The 15,283-nt window shown below is 34.9% G+C and overlaps 2 protein-coding genes across 2 annotated transcripts; one reads left to right on the top strand and one right to left on the bottom strand.

The window, feature by feature from the left end:
* The first annotated feature begins 30 nt into the window (after window positions 1-30).
* Window positions 31-1,750, top strand: LOC115622126 (uncharacterized protein YER152C). Its single transcript, XM_030515978.1, has 5 exons — window positions 31-245; window positions 323-444; window positions 519-673; window positions 731-877; window positions 934-1,750. Exons 1-5 carry the CDS (start codon window positions 84-86, stop codon window positions 1,605-1,607), a joined length of 1,260 nt encoding a protein of 419 aa, XP_030371838.1. The 5' UTR covers window positions 31-83; the 3' UTR covers window positions 1,608-1,750.
* Window positions 1,740-10,991, bottom strand: LOC115622125 (proton-coupled amino acid transporter-like protein CG1139). Its single transcript, XM_030515977.1, has 7 exons — window positions 10,759-10,991; window positions 3,930-4,116; window positions 3,683-3,869; window positions 2,992-3,617; window positions 2,464-2,639; window positions 2,237-2,392; window positions 1,740-2,170 (listed from the first exon to the last, which is right to left on the bottom strand). The coding sequence occupies exons 2-7, from the start codon at window positions 4,106-4,108 to the stop codon at window positions 2,079-2,081; spliced, it is 1,416 nt and encodes a 471-aa protein (XP_030371837.1). The 5' UTR covers window positions 4,109-4,116; window positions 10,759-10,991; the 3' UTR covers window positions 1,740-2,078.
* Between the last annotated feature and the right edge of the window lie 4,292 nt (window positions 10,992-15,283).

Genomic DNA, 15,283 nt, shown 5'->3' with positions numbered 1-15,283 from the left:
TAGATTTTCAAACCCTTCGCAGTTATTCTTATCTCTCTGTCTGATTAGTCCAATTTAGCGAGCCCTGCTGATAACCTAGTCCAATGTCGCACGAGAATGAGGATCCTAAGCTCAAGCATCTCTTTGATGGAAGCGACTGGAATGTGTATGAGACGAAAGTACTGAATCTAGGTGTAGGCGCACCCGGCACTGATCTCCTAGAGCCCTGTTGCGATATATTCCAACAGGCTACTGCACATCGGCTGGTAAATATGTACATATATATTAAACATCTATAGTTTATTTGAGTAACATTTATTATTCCTTTGTTGCAAACGTCTAGAAATATGAGAAGAGCGAAAACCGGTCACTGCTGTTTCAATATGGCCCAACAAGTGGGTGCTTCGATGTTCGGCATGAAATTGCCAAATATTTTAGCAGCATGTATGATAGTGCGATGAAAAGGTTGAAATTTCTTGTTTTACAATTTCTTTATCCTTTTTCACTAAATCATAGACTTTATTCTTTTGCGGTTTCAGTGAGGATTTGATAATAACCACGGGAGCTTCACAAGGTCTACATTTTTCGTTATCCACACTGGTTGACTTTAATGGTTACATATTTGTGGACGAGTACACATATATGATAGCGCTAGATAGCATGAAAGAATTTACGACTCTCACCATTGTGCCTGGTGAGATAATAAAGCTAAAAAATAAGAATAAATCGTGAAATTGTGTACCTTTTGTAGTAAAACTCAACGATGATGGCGTGGACTTGAAGGATTTGGAAGCTAAAGTACGCGAACGTTGCTTTAAGCCAAATGGCAAGGAATTCTGGGCGATGTACTACACAATACCTACCTATCACAATCCAACGGGCATACTCTTCTCACCAGGTAAGACTTGGGGTTAACACAGAAATAGATTCTCTGAAAAATATCTTACCTTACAGCTGTTTGTCGGGGAATTGTGGCGCTTGCGCGTAAATTTAACTTTGTGGTCATATGCGATGATGTCTATAATATTCTGAGCTACGATGAGAAGCCCCCACATGTACGCCTGCTTAGCTACGACGCGCGCACGGATACAGACTTCGCCGGTCATGTTATATCGAATGGCAGCTTCTCGAAAATACTTGGTCCGGGCGTGCGTTTAGGCTGGCTGGAGGTGCCGCCACGTCTTAAACCCATTCTAGAACGCAGTGGTATTATCAACAGCGGTGGATGCTTTAACAACTATACCGCAGGCATTATCGGAAGCCTTTTCGAGTTGGGATTGGCCCAATCGCATATTTCACGTCTGTATGAGGCTTACAAGGAACGCATGAAGGCCGTGATTGCAGTGCTGAACGAGCAGCTGCCGGAAAGCTGCACTTTAATAGTACCCAAAGGGGGTTATTTCATTTGGATATCCTTGCCTGAGCACTTGAATGCACGTGACTTTCTTACGTATAGTCTGGAGCATGAGAAGATTTTCTTTATACCCGGTCCAAGGTTTGCTCTGGAAGGCGATAATGGAAAGCATTGCTTCCGCTTATCAATTGCATTTCATAAGAAGGACAAACTAGTGGATGGAATAACCCGATTGTGTCGAGCTTTGAAGGATTATATAAAAACACTTTCCTAATATTTAGTATGGCCAATGTGTGTTTATTGTTCATTTTATTATTATACATATACTTGATACATATGTATGTGTATTTGTTTATAGTTGTTGTTTTCTTTATAACTAAACGCTAAACTATTTACTTATATAAATTTTATAAATAATGTCGTTATAGTATGGTTTATATTTATAAAGATTTTTGGGCACAATGTTTTTAGTTTCTTGTTTGAAAATATCACAAATCTGATACATCTCTAGCTTATATTAGCACTCTACACAAATAATATTTCTGTGCTTTTGGCCCATTTGTTACACACGCTAAGAATGTTTAAGGATATTTACTAGTTTCGATTCATTTCTATCGCCTAATTTGTCTCTAAGATGATAGTTTGCTCTTGCAAATAACATAATAACCATTGCAATGAGTGGTACGAACTCAAAGAGATATAAACAAAGAGTATGAATAATAACAACCAACAGATAGTTGATCAATTATTCCGAGAAGGTGATGACAATCTCTTTCAGCGAAGTGTATGTGCCAATAACAAGACCCAGAATGCCCACAATAATCAGCACGAAGTTGCCTGCAAATAAAACGGCACACTTATAAGTAGATCGAATATTTACTGTGACATCACATTAAAACTTACTTAATAGCAACCATGCCTTTCTCAAGCCCTTCGAGTGATACCAATGTGTGCTGATTTGAATGAGCGCTGGGAATGCCAGCCCCAAGGCAGACAGACAAAGTGCACCAAAAAGCGAAATAAAGAGTTCCAGGTTAGGTATAGCAACGGCGAGCAAGACTGTGGATTATAATTTCGTTTAGTAAAGTCAAGTCCATAGATTGGAACGTACTTGTATAGTTGGTACTTACAGGTGACCAAAACAAGAGCTGTGCGCACTGCATATTCCCAAAAGAGTTTGTTGCTTTGTGCGCTCAATCTCTTACACACATAATCGTTCCAGGTAATGTCGATGGCAACATAACAGGCCAGGCCATGAGTTATGTAAATGGCAAACGCCAACATGCCCTTCACACACTGGGCCAGGCTAAACAATTTAGATGAACAAAAAGTTAGTAAAATAAAAATTGCGGGTGTCATTTTTGAAGAATAATATGTGTAATACAATTTCTTGATATAATATTTGTCTTTTGTTGCTTAATCCACTAACTCTTGAGATCTTGTTTCGCCTTTTTTCTAGGAAGTGGAAGGAGTTCATGTTTCTTTACTGAATTTATTTTCCTTTTTTCATGGCCATGAATTTGTTGAGAATATATTAAATACGATTCTGTTATGTAATTCCCTTATACATATTGTATGTCGAAAGAGTCCGCACTTCTTTCATTTGAATAATTTTTTAGGATGGATGGATGTAGTCTACGGTATAGTTAACAACTTACATGTCATTGGCCGGTAGGTTGAGCGTTATGGAGCCCAGCACATCGCCTCCATATTTCAAATAGCCAAACAGACCCATACCCACATACAGGAAGACGATAAGAATCATGGAGACATTGAGCACACCACATGAACCGCCAAATCTCTTCGGTGTTTTCATTTCGTTCTCTAGCGGCAAGATGACACCAATGGCTTCCAGGGCGAACAGCACAGTGCCAAAGAAAAGAGGAAAGTCCTGGGGCCGTCCCAAAGCCTCCTTGCCGTCAGTATCCAGAGGCTCACGGAAAATGTAGTAGCAGATAATGCCAAAGGAGACCATCGTAATGGCATTGGCCAGCGTAGAAAAGGGTGCCAAATACTTGAGATTTCGCACCCAGTTGATAAGGATCAATGGCAGCAGTATGATGATCATGCAGAGCCGCACATCAACGTTGGTTTCATAAACCGCATCCACAATGGACTTGATGTTGGACGCCACAAACACCACATATACACAACAAGTGCCCAGCTGATAGATTAGGAGGAAGGTGTTGACCACTGTGCCAATGTAGGGTGCGCAATTTCTGAATAGTTTTGGACCCTCACCCATGGCTGTCTCTGCAACGGCCGGATAATTCATGCTGGGAATCTAAAATTGAAAGGTAAGTAAGTATTATGTATTTCAATTATAGAGAAGAAAGTCGAATAACCCACCTTTTTGCGTCGGCAAAGTTCGAACTCCGCCTTGACCAGTTGGTGGATGCAGTAAGTGCATATAAAGCCTATGACTATGGTGCCTATGGAACCGGTTAGGTAGCCAGCATTTTTAAAGGCGTTGGGCATGGCCAAAATACCCGTTCCCAGCGAACCTTTGAGCAGATGAAAAAGCGTTTCATAGTTGCTGAAAATATTGTTCAGGTGTAAAAAATATTTTCAAGTCTATGTATATATCATTACTTACGTTGTAGGATGCTCCACCTCGCGATTCTCGTAGGGATTGTAGTCGGGATCTTTGGCTATAATCGCTGACTTGGTAGCACCATTTTCGGCCATCTCAAGGGAATAGCAATTACTTGGCGGCTTCTTGCTGTCCACATGTTCGCTAACAAAGCCCGCATTGCTGTGTCCATTTTTACTCATGACTGCAGCTAGAGAAACCGAAAAATGCGTTAAGTGCATTGCAATCAAAGTCAAACGTCAATGGACGACATTGTGAATCGAAAACTTAAATAGCAGCGTAACAGTGCCGGGGAAATGCGTTCAACCAAAAGAGAAAATTACCCTACCTGGCTGCCAGCCCCAAATATCAAGTGCAAGACATAAACACGTCATGCGACCAACGCATTGCATATTGGCCCAGGTCCGAGGGTGGTAAGATATTAATTGACCGATCATACAAGGGAAATATGTATGTACAAAGAAAAAAGCAAGGAGGAGGAGGAGGAGAGTTGGAGTGGAGTTCTCAGAAATAGCCATTACTTCAGGTTGGTGTTATGTGCGGATGTAGTTAGTTATCAAAATGATAAAACATCATCCCGAATTGGATTTAAAAACAAAAATGTATAGTATATTACTAGCAATTATTAATATTTTCCATTAGTTAATCAACTCCTGATTTTATAAGTTTATGAAGATTTGCTTCTAAGATGTTAAGATCTTAGGATTTTAAAAAATGCTCTCAAGACCCAGGAAAAGAAGACTTAAGAACTGCTTAAGATCTCCACACGAGCTCCTTTGTGTATAATATATAATTTCTTAAAATATATTTCATATTTAATTTAAACATATTGTAAATGTTGCATTTTATATTTACATAGGTTTAAGTGTGTCCTATAGATGTATACTATAGACAATTCTTGTATTCCCTATTTATTTGCAACTAGCTTAAGCTGTCATATTGGTAGCAGAATACTGGTTTAATAAATAGTATAGAAATTTTTTGGAAAAAAGAAAACTGTGCTAATACTTGTCGTACAACCCACTAATGTATATGGCTAACTCGGCACATTTGGCATATCGTTATTTAATTTTTGGCATTCGCAGGGTGTTGATAGGGTTGCGTTATGCTCTCTCTATACCTCTCGGCTCTCTCCCTCTTCTCTTGACTCCGTCTCAGTCAACCAGTGCGTCTAGGAAACGAGTTCAGAGTAAATTGTTGCACTGACCTAATTGCACATTAAAAATAGCGCTGACAGTGTCAAGTTCAATGCAACTGGTTGAGTGGCAAGCATCGCCCGACTGTGCTCAGACAAATTGAACACACACACACATCTGTATAGTCAGATATATATATAGTAGGTATATATATGCCACAAGCAATATCACACATTGTCAACGTCATGATCACCGCAAACATCATCAACATGTCGTGCACGGCGGCAGAAACGTGAAAACATTTTGTAATTGCAGCCAATTTTCTTGTTGTTTTTGTTGCTTTTTGGACTTTGTTGTGATTTTCATTTGGACTGACGTGTTGTGTGTGTGTGTGTGTGTGTGTGTGTGGGTGGGATACACGTAAATATAGCAAGTACCCCTTTTGCGCGTATTTTGTTTAATTTAAGTCTTATCTGAAGACAGCAGCAATTATCCATATCTTAATTAGAAAATATGTATGACATGCTAGCAGGTTGAGTGACGTTTTATTGCCTCCATTAGGCAACATGGCAGTTAAGATCGAGCCAAGATAATCTGGCCAGGCGATATATAGCAGATTTTGCAAATCAAAGCTCAAATAAAAAAAAACAACAATTATCAATTTCCCAGCAACAATAAAAATCAACAGCTAAATACTTCCTCAAATTTTCCATTCTATTTAATAGATCACGAGGTTAACGCATGAAGATGAGCTCCAATGTTTAATCTACGATTGATTAACCCACAATTTGACTGCCTTTTCAAAGTCGTAGCTTTTCCATTCAACAATTTCTCACCTACACAATAAGTCTTCACATATATCTTCAATCTAGTAGTCGTATGCATGCATAATTTCAAGTAAATCAAGTTTTATTTGTTTAAATATGGTGTTGTCTGAGATCAAACCCACAGCGTACCAATAATTAACTGCAAGATATGCGGAAGTCATTAAATATTTGTGGGGGAAAAATTTTTACACAATATTTAATTGACTTTTGGGAATAAAAAAGGTGTTCTATTGTACATACTAGGAACTAACTACATTAGTGTGAATGGTTTAACGTACTACGATTCAATATGAATTATTTATGAGAGTCTTAAAACTAAATAAACAGAACAGATTTATGTCTAGCATGTATTGTAGGCTAAAGCTATTTAGTAACGATCCATAAACACGTAATTGCGAAATTGAAGCCGTTTTTTTTTAAGTGGAAAGCTATTGCAAAATTAAATTAATTATAAGTTTAAATTGTTCGAAACTTCATATGATTTTATGTATAAATAAACCTAACTCACGTGGCTTTCAAATATTGTGTCTGTTTTAGAATTGGGAAAGAATTCTTTCTTGATATTACGAACAGTATATTTTTAGGATTCCCTTTACGGTTTTGCTGTCTTTGCCAGAAACGAATAAATTAAAAATTCTTTAAAATGAATGTATTTGCCAGACCTCTAAAATATATACAAGTATAGATGACACACAAAATATTTGGGGCTCTTTTAATTCAACTGATTAACGCCCGAGCCTTTTCAAACCTGTATATAAAGGGTAAAAGAGTATACCAACTTTTTTTTCATTTTTAATTTTTTCATTTCATATTTTTTTTATACGTTTCTTGATTATTCTTTTTTGAAAAAGAAAAAAAACTATACTTGTAATGCTGAAGCGTAAAGTGAATTGCGAACTCATGTTCGTATTTGTTTTCTTTATTCAAAATCTGATAATTGCGAATCAAGAATATTAATCAAATTTATTGATTATTGCGCACATTTTGTAAAAGTTACGCATGATTTGTGCATTCTGTAGTACATTGTTTTCGTTCATTCTTAAATATAAAACTCATCATTACTCCCACAGGTAAAAAAATTTAACAAAAGCACACTCTCCCACTTCACTTCCATTCGATTTCATTCTAATTAATGCTCAATTCACATAAAACAGTGAATAATTTAGGAATGTCTAGCTGGAACAGGTTAAAACTGGAGAATCTGCGGCCAAAATAAAAGATTAGAAAAAATGCTAAAGGCTATTAATTAAATTTGATTTTGTGTTGAAAAACAAATCACAACGTTTCTGCGCATTATTTTATGTAAATTATTGGCAAACATTTACACAAAACAGAAATGAAAAAATGTCAACTTAAAATAGCATTTCAAGCAAAACAAGAATTCAAGTAAAAGCAAAATGAGGCATAAAATACGACTGGGAAATTTCCCTATACAAGTAAAGCATCTTCGAATGAAAAGAATTGTGCATTTACAGGCACAAGAAAAATAAATAAATGTAATACTTGTATTTAAAAAAAAAAAATAATTGACGATGGCAGTCACCTATTGATGAATTCTGAGCCATAAAAATGTCAACTCTATAAAAGAATATACTTTTTTAAAGGAATTCAAGAATGAAAAGCATAAATTGTATTATGGATAGTTTGCAATTTGGAAAATATAAAGGAAAACTGAGATATGTATAAGAAGTGCAGACATATAGAACTCTAAGCTTAATTCCAAAATTTTCTTATTTCTGTATTAGCAATGTTACATTTCGGCTTAAATATAGTGATAATTCAGAAAAAAATTCTGTAAAAATATCTATAAATGAAAACTGAGACATGTTGATTAAATTCTCATCAACTGCTAACAATTTTAATTCTCAGCATTAAATAAAAATAAAATAAAGTTAAGTAAATACATAATTGTTTTTATGTGCTACCCATATTGTCGCTGAATGTATATGCCCCCCTTAACCCTGTTTGGGGTGTAGAGTATTTCTAATTTTCGCGTCGAAAAGTCTCAAGCTTTGGCGCGTTTTACGCACGTGAAAAACAGCGCGGCGGTCGCGAAGCACGCGACTTTTGTAGTCGTCTGGCAGCGAGTCTGACGAGTTCAATGAGCGCCAAGGTGGCCGGCCTTAGCTTAGCGGTTATTGAAATACTTATTTGTTGATATACTCGGGTACTGGTATGCTTGTGAGTGTTTATGAATTAACAATCAATTGTAAGAGCGACGTGTTGGCAATATCAATGGTTAAGTAGACAGAGCTGCAGCGACTGACTCGACAGCTTCTAAGCCAGAATTAATTTTGGTTTGTTTCAAAAAAGTTGTTCACCTTGCTCCGCTTTGCTTTTTGTTTTATTTGATTTGTTCGCTAGTTAATTTTGTCATTTTGTAATTACTTACACGCAATATTCATATAAGCTTGAAAAGATTACAAAACTGATTTTAATAAATCTACTGAGCTATGTACTTAGCAAGTTCTTCAAAATGCGTTGACATTTAAGAATTGGTTTTTTGTTTTTTAAATTTTTAAGCGGCTTACAAAAATATGCATCTCCCCGAATACTTGAGAAACGTTGCAAGCGAGGTGCACCGCTGAAAACGATGTGCAAAAACTATAATTAAATTGTATTTGAAATGGTAACTTAAACTGTGAAAATCAGAAATGATCGCACTGCATATGGAAAGAGAGAACAATCAGTTTGAATTGCTTGGTGTTCGGGTCGGGTTTGGTTCTGCTGCGGCATACCTCAGGGTGTGCCTAATGTCAGCGCCCCAGCGCCACTACAAACTGAACAATACAGTTCTGTGCGAAGCTTAATTTTGTATTGTAGCCGGTAATTTTAGCCGCCCTCCCTGCTATCGTTTTACTCGTGTATGCATTTGCGAAATATTACTTTCGAAAAAATCCAACACTATCCACTGAGGCAGCTTTAATCTAATTACGTTTCAATTTTAGACTGAGAACAGATTAAGGCTTTAGATAGATGGTTTGGGTAAGTGTTCAGTTTGGCTAGATCAGATGGGATTAGGTGTGGCTATACGCTTATTTCTTTTGAAGTTGCTGTAATAATTTGCAATTATATCAAAAGTTGAAGAGCTTATGCTGTGTATCCAGGTCGTATGAGTAATATTGATATTGGAAGCGGCCATATAAGCATGAAAGCCTTGCGAAGAAAGCGATCATGTTACTGCTGAATTTGATAGAAATTTGTTCTTAATTTCAACGATTTACTGTTTTCTTTAAGCTATGAACAGACAATCAAACAATTTGCACACATATTCGTTACATTTTAGTTTGCCTTGATTAATTGACTTTTATTTAATGCTTTTTATTGAAATGCTTTTATGATTTTTTAAACAAATATTTTATTTGTGTATTTAGTTATATATAAAAGCTAACCTCCGTTTTGACTTCATAGTTAGTAGAATTGCCTTTATTTTTAGCTCATTAATGATTACAAAATGTTAATTTGAAACAGCTTAATTATGTCCGACTCTTGCGTACTCTCTCGCTACAGGGCTTCAACTAAAAATCTGTTGCACGAATTCATTTTGATTACGATTTAGTAAAAAAGTGGTTGGTACAAAGACTGATATATGCATGTGACATCTAAATGAAGTAATGAAAATGAGGAAGTTTGTAATAAACATTGTCTGGGAAGACGGGCGGACGTACATATATTAATTCATTTTGTCCTGGGCATATACTTGTAGTATATATAGTATATACCTTTAACTTCTGCTTGTTATATACATTTGGTATTTTAGCTTTTTATAACTTAATCTTTATTGTTTGATTTGTTCGACTGATATGATCCGAATTTAATTTACATTTCTCATTTATTTCTAAGCTAGATTAGACTGTCAGTTGCAAAGCGATTTAGATGCAACTTTGAGCAGAGAATTATATTAGGCTTAAGCCATTTTATAAATTTTCAATCTGTTTCCTGTGTTTGAGTCAGACACGTTCCGGTTGTTTAATCCTAGCTTTTTTTAATCATCTGCTGCGTAATGTTGCAGTACATATTACTACCTCTTGGCTTTGTTTTGCTTAATACGAAAAAATAAATGTGTAAATCCAGGCATTATGTCATCCTACATCTGCTAGCATTTAAAAAATGAAATTACGTAACAAATCGGCTGACGAATCATACATTTAAGTAGGCTTTCTTATAGCAAAACGAAAAGATTCTTAAATTTTGGGTTAATGGACTTGTATACCTGGTAAAAGAATGGAAAGCTCATATAAAATTGTAAATATTTTAAAGCCCCTCAAAGAAGTTTCGGTCTTTACACATTCAACATGCATTTATAAACACCTACACGAGCAGTGGAGCTAATACAACCATCACTGCTCCTTAATAATTGATCGATCACATACAAATTTTCTGGACAAAGAAAAGTATATACCATAAATCTCTTTGTTGTTTCTTCCGACTACATCCCTGAATTTTAAATATTAAATTGGATTTCTTGCCCAAATATACATCAAAAACGCAGTAGAAAAGATTGTGCAAAGGAATGCTTTTCAAAGGAATTTATCTCACAATTTTCCGCTGATCTATTTTCATGCATTTGATCAATAATTTACGTCAACTTTTGTGCTGTGTCGCTGCTAATTTTAACTGTAATTAATTTAAATTTTCAGTGGTGTGTGTGTGTGTGTGTGTTTGCCAGCCTGCTGGCAAATAGTTTCATTCAATTAAAGCGTAATGTTCACTCGAGCATGAGTGACTAGTATGAGACGCGTTCTAACTAATTTGCCAAACGTTGTCACACTTCCGTTTGGGGGGATTTCAAATTTCTGGTTGCCTTTTGCATACTTCAAAATGTTCATATATGCATATAGTATAGTATATTATTTATTAGGAGCTTACCGCTTAGTCTTTAAATTAGTAAATTTTGCAAATAAAGTTGAATGCGCTTCGACTTGTTTGTGAACCTATGCGACACTTCAATAACAATAAAGAAATTCCTTAACTATTAAAACTTTTAGCAACTTTATTAGCGTTTTTATGAAAATTTTTGATTATAAAATGTTGACAAACATTTAACACAAATCTAATTAGGTGGCACTTTTTACTTATTTTATTTTATTCTAAACATATCTCAGGTACGATTAGAGACGACACGGCTTAGCATTTAATGTTTTTATTTGTTTTCTGGCTGTTAGTTTCTACCTTTCAGTTGGCGATGCGATCGCTTTGGCCGCGCGTTAACGACTAAATCAAAACCGACGTGGGACGCCATTTATTTAAGCAATGCGCGAAACGCGACGGCTGCTCAGAGGCACACACACATACACACACACACTTCCACACACCGGACACACATAAGTGGCGGCGGGTGCGAGCTGCAAGTGCGGATAAAACATTTAGGCAGATTGAGCGCAAGAGAAAAAACGATATCATACCTATGTAGTACATTATATTCAGTTATGATACTCGTATAGAATAAGGTACACTTGGCTCCAGTCTTTAGCTTTCTAAAGCACTTTTTATAATTTTTGGAGGATACTTGAACTTGTAACTCATTACTTGCAGCGCTTTAAGAAATACAAGCAATTTTATTCTAGTTCCATATCTCTCTTATGGAACGTTCTGTAAAAGTTCTTTCTTCTTTTAGAAGAAGTATTTCTATTCTGGAACTAAAAGCAATTCTATTGTAAGAGCAGAAAAATAGCTGTATAATTATCTTAAGTGGTTAAAGATATTAATAGTTCCATCTTTCCCTACATGAATTATTGATCTAATACTGTTGGAAATGCTCATATTCCCGCTACTGCCAGAAAGAAGTAGATTGATGAAGAATTTCGATTGAAAGCGCTGGAAACTAGTTCCTAGAAAATGAGGGAGTAGGCTCCACTTTTGAAATAATAGTTTTACTGCAAAAAAACACAAATCATATTCAAAAAGGCAGTTCCAACCTGCTAGGATTTAAAATGGGAAATCCTCTAATTCAATAATAAAAAACATCTCAAAGACCCCTCTATGTGTTTCTCTATCTCTCTTCATCTCTCTGGATCAACTTTTCAACGTGAGCCTTGCTGCATAACCCTTTGTCTGTTTTGATATCACCATACCTATATACTGGTATATAGTATTGGCGATGTTGACAGTGATAAGTTTGAAACTTCAGTTTATCAATAGCAATATAAATAACGGCCTATGCACCAAGTAAATAATGTTGTTTATTTGATCTTAATTAGCGTTCGACTTCTTGTGTACTTACTTAAAACAGCAGCTTGCTGTAACGACTCAACAGAAATCTTTGTGTTACGAATAACCTGAAATTTAATGGGTTACATCCATATGCGGGAATATATGAGTATTATGTACTTTTACATACAGTACGCTACGTAATGCTTAAAATTTAAAAATATAACAACCATGTGTCGTAAATATTATATAAATAAAAACTCATTAGTCTAAAGGTTTTTATAGAGTATAAGCTTACTTCCCTATGTACATATGTATATTTGCATATATATATACTTAGCAAGTATGACCGTATAATTCAATATACTATAGCTATGTTTGTTATTACATTCGTGCATCTGTCTTCCATACTGCTGATAATGTTGGTAAGCAAGCTTTGAAGCAAGAGTCCCGGAACTTCAAATTTTGAATCCTCTTATTCTGGAAATAAAACAAATAAAAATATATTCCTTCTATAATTTTTGAAAATAAAATTATATTATTTTTTTTACTTCCTTTTACTACTTTTTTAACTCCAACAAACATCAATATGGCATATTACTTGTAGTATCAAAGAAATTGTTCAGGAAAGCGCCATTGTTAGGTGGAGACTTCAATCATGAATATTAAAATTCTTCTAGGCTTGAAAAAGTTGAATAATAAACAAGAAATTTATGTCTTATATGTACATTATTATCAAATTATTTAAGATGTTATTTTTGTTTATTCCAAACTAATAATGTATAAAGTAATGTAATAATGTATTTATTTTGGGGGCTCAAAGGAAATATGGAGTAGCAGGTTAATATAATCCTTTTTTTAATTTTGTAATTTTAATTATATTTATAAAATTTATTTTTAAGTTTTAGAAGAAAACAAATTCTGTTTCTTACACAATTTTGTTATAAATGTTAATATTTGAGATTAAAGAATTTTCAAATATTATATTCAAGCAATTTTTAAATTTACGCTGAATTGTCTTAACTGGTGTTGACTGTATTTATTCTTTGTGCGTGCATGTAACAATGCGCGCTTAAACTCTGTAAAAAATGAAGCCCAAATGGAACGAATGAAATGCATAACTCAAGCGTCTTTGTATACTTTCCCAATTTTAAAATGTATGCACGGCTGTATATATAGCATATAGTGTATTGCGATTTGTGGCGGTTGGCTTAAGCACCACTCAACCGGTTTCTCGTTCATGCAGTGCAAAAATCACAAAGCAAAAATATGTAAACAACAAATTTTACAAATTCTATGGCCTTGCCATGCACTGATTGTAAGCTTCGGTTTTGGTATTTATTACGCATACGCCACGTGTTGCAGTCGGGAGGAGAAGCTCTTCGTCTACTTATTTCTAAAAAAACAAACTGAGCGCTGCTGGCAATTAACAAAAGCCGGCTTTGTATCTAGTTTATGTTAACTTCGATCTTAATGATGTACTAGTATTGGCCATTCAAGCTGTTGTTGACCGTCGACTGTGACGTTTGCTTTGGTAGCGCCGTCTTGGCTCGAAGTGACGTCAGCGCTTACCAGCCATTGATCACGTGAACGTGAATGAGGTATTAGGCCAATAGCAAAAAGTAAATTGATAAACGCACTTTTTATTTTTTTCTACTTTTACCTTTGACTCTTTTCCTATTTAGGTATTTACTTTTCATTTTGGCAGTTTTTTGCTTCGGTGAATCCGTAAAAAACACAAATCGTGACGTAGTTCATGAAGTTGTTGGCTCTAATGTGTTGTCCGTCAAATCGTTTTTTGTTCGCTCAGACAAAAACATAATGTGCTAGGTGCCATAAAATTGGATGCTAACTTGTTGTTCGGTACCTTTGCTTTGTATCTGCAATGAATGAATGAAATAAATTGGTTTAGTTATGTCATGATTCATTCTATATAGAATAATTGAGCGATGACTATCGTAGAAAGAATTTGCTTACATACTGGAATTGTTTTCAAATAGAATCAACTGAACTATATAATATTTAATATTTAATGCTTCCTTAAATATGTCTATCATTTAAAAAATATATTTTGAAATATGTTTTCAAATAAAAGGAGGTTTTAAAAATCTGTGCGTTTTTAAAGGACATTTTTGAACTATTTTTTTTATTGTCTCTTTTTGTCATTCATTTATGCAAGTTATTTCTATAATTACAATAATTCCAAATTCGAAATATAATTGATTTAATAGGTATGTTGTTATACATATATTATAAAAATTATACATTATTATAAAATATATATATATATATAAATTTTTTTTATACACGGTAAAAGCAAAATTCTAAATTTTGATGCTAAGACGCGGAAAAAAACAGTTCTGTATAAACAAGTTAAACAAATATGGCACACAATTAATTCAAATGGGAAATTAACAGTAGGAACATGTTTGTAATTGGGTAAATAATTTAAATAGCATTTGCACAAAAATTATATCCGTAAATAAAAAGCTTTCGAGTGTGTATGTATGTATGATAAAAAAAGATGAGAAGCACCCGCGCGTTAATATACCTTTTTCTCTGCATTTATGAATTTGTATATAGGCAGCGTTAAGTGCTCGTAATTGAAATTGTTTTCGCCCTGAACTTGCACAGGTTACTCTGTTAACTTAGTCGGGCCATTTACACATTTACTGCTTTTGTGCATAAATAAATTGTGGCACACGTGTCTGCCTAGCGTGGCAACCAAAGAAATGGACAGGAAGTCTTAGTTACACCCAAATTCGCTGAAGTGCTTCAGCCTCGAACGCAGTCGTTGCGCCCAGTTTCTAGGTGTTGTAATGGCTAGAGTTCAAATACTCGCATTGTGCCAGTATTGTGCGGGTAATGATAGGCTATTATCTCTAATAGGCGTTTTCAAAAATTGTGAATTTTTGAACTTTTACTTTCTATAAGTTGATACAACAATAACACAAACACGTGAGCCCAAAAACGAAAACAATAACAATAACTGAACGCACCACAATTTTTTGTATTTTTTTTTTAGCACAAATCAGAGGTATAGACTGTGCCTTGTTTAAGTATATATCGTGTATATTATGGAAATCATGTTGTGACTATGACACAGTCACCCATACACCATCACCCATTCAGTGGCATCTGTGTGTGTGTGTGTAACTCAATTGAAAGATTACTTTGTTATTGTCAATTTATGGCGTCTCTTTTTCAGAACTAAACTATTTTACGTATTATTTTTAATGAAAAT

The sequence above is a fragment of the Scaptodrosophila lebanonensis genome, unplaced genomic scaffold, assembly GCF_003285725.1.
Source record: "Scaptodrosophila lebanonensis strain 11010-0011.00,11010-0021.00 unplaced genomic scaffold, SlebRS2 tig00000043-arrow-pilon, whole genome shotgun sequence".
Classification (NCBI taxonomy): Eukaryota; Metazoa; Arthropoda; class Insecta; order Diptera; family Drosophilidae; genus Scaptodrosophila; species Scaptodrosophila lebanonensis.
The sequence above is the reverse complement of the archived record's forward strand: the minus strand, read 5'-3'. Positions and strand labels throughout refer to the sequence as shown.

What these genes read in the sequence shown, in the direction of transcription:
- LOC115622126 (XM_030515978.1), top strand. Translation starts at nt 84, where the DNA reads ATGTCGCACGAGAATGAGGATCCTAAGCTCAAGCATCTCTTTGATGGA. An exon ending in GACTCTCACCATTGTGCCTG is followed by an intron (nt 674 to 730) that starts GTGAGATAATAA and finishes TACCTTTTGTAG; the next exon opens with TAAAACTCAACGATGATGGC. An exon ending in GGGCATACTCTTCTCACCAG is followed by an intron (nt 878 to 933) that starts GTAAGACTTGGG and finishes CTTACCTTACAG; the next exon opens with CTGTTTGTCGGGGAATTGTG.
- LOC115622125 (XM_030515977.1), bottom strand. Translation starts at nt 4,108, where the DNA reads ATGAGTAAAAATGGACACAGCAATGCGGGCTTTGTTAGCGAACATGTG. An exon ending in AACCTACCGGCCAATGACAT is followed by an intron (nt 2,640 to 2,991) that starts GTAAGTTGTTAA and finishes TAAATTGTTTAG; the next exon opens with CCTGGCCCAGTGTGTGAAGG. An exon ending in AGCTCTTGTTTTGGTCACCT is followed by an intron (nt 2,393 to 2,463) that starts GTAAGTACCAAC and finishes TATAATCCACAG; the next exon opens with TCTTGCTCGCCGTTGCTATA.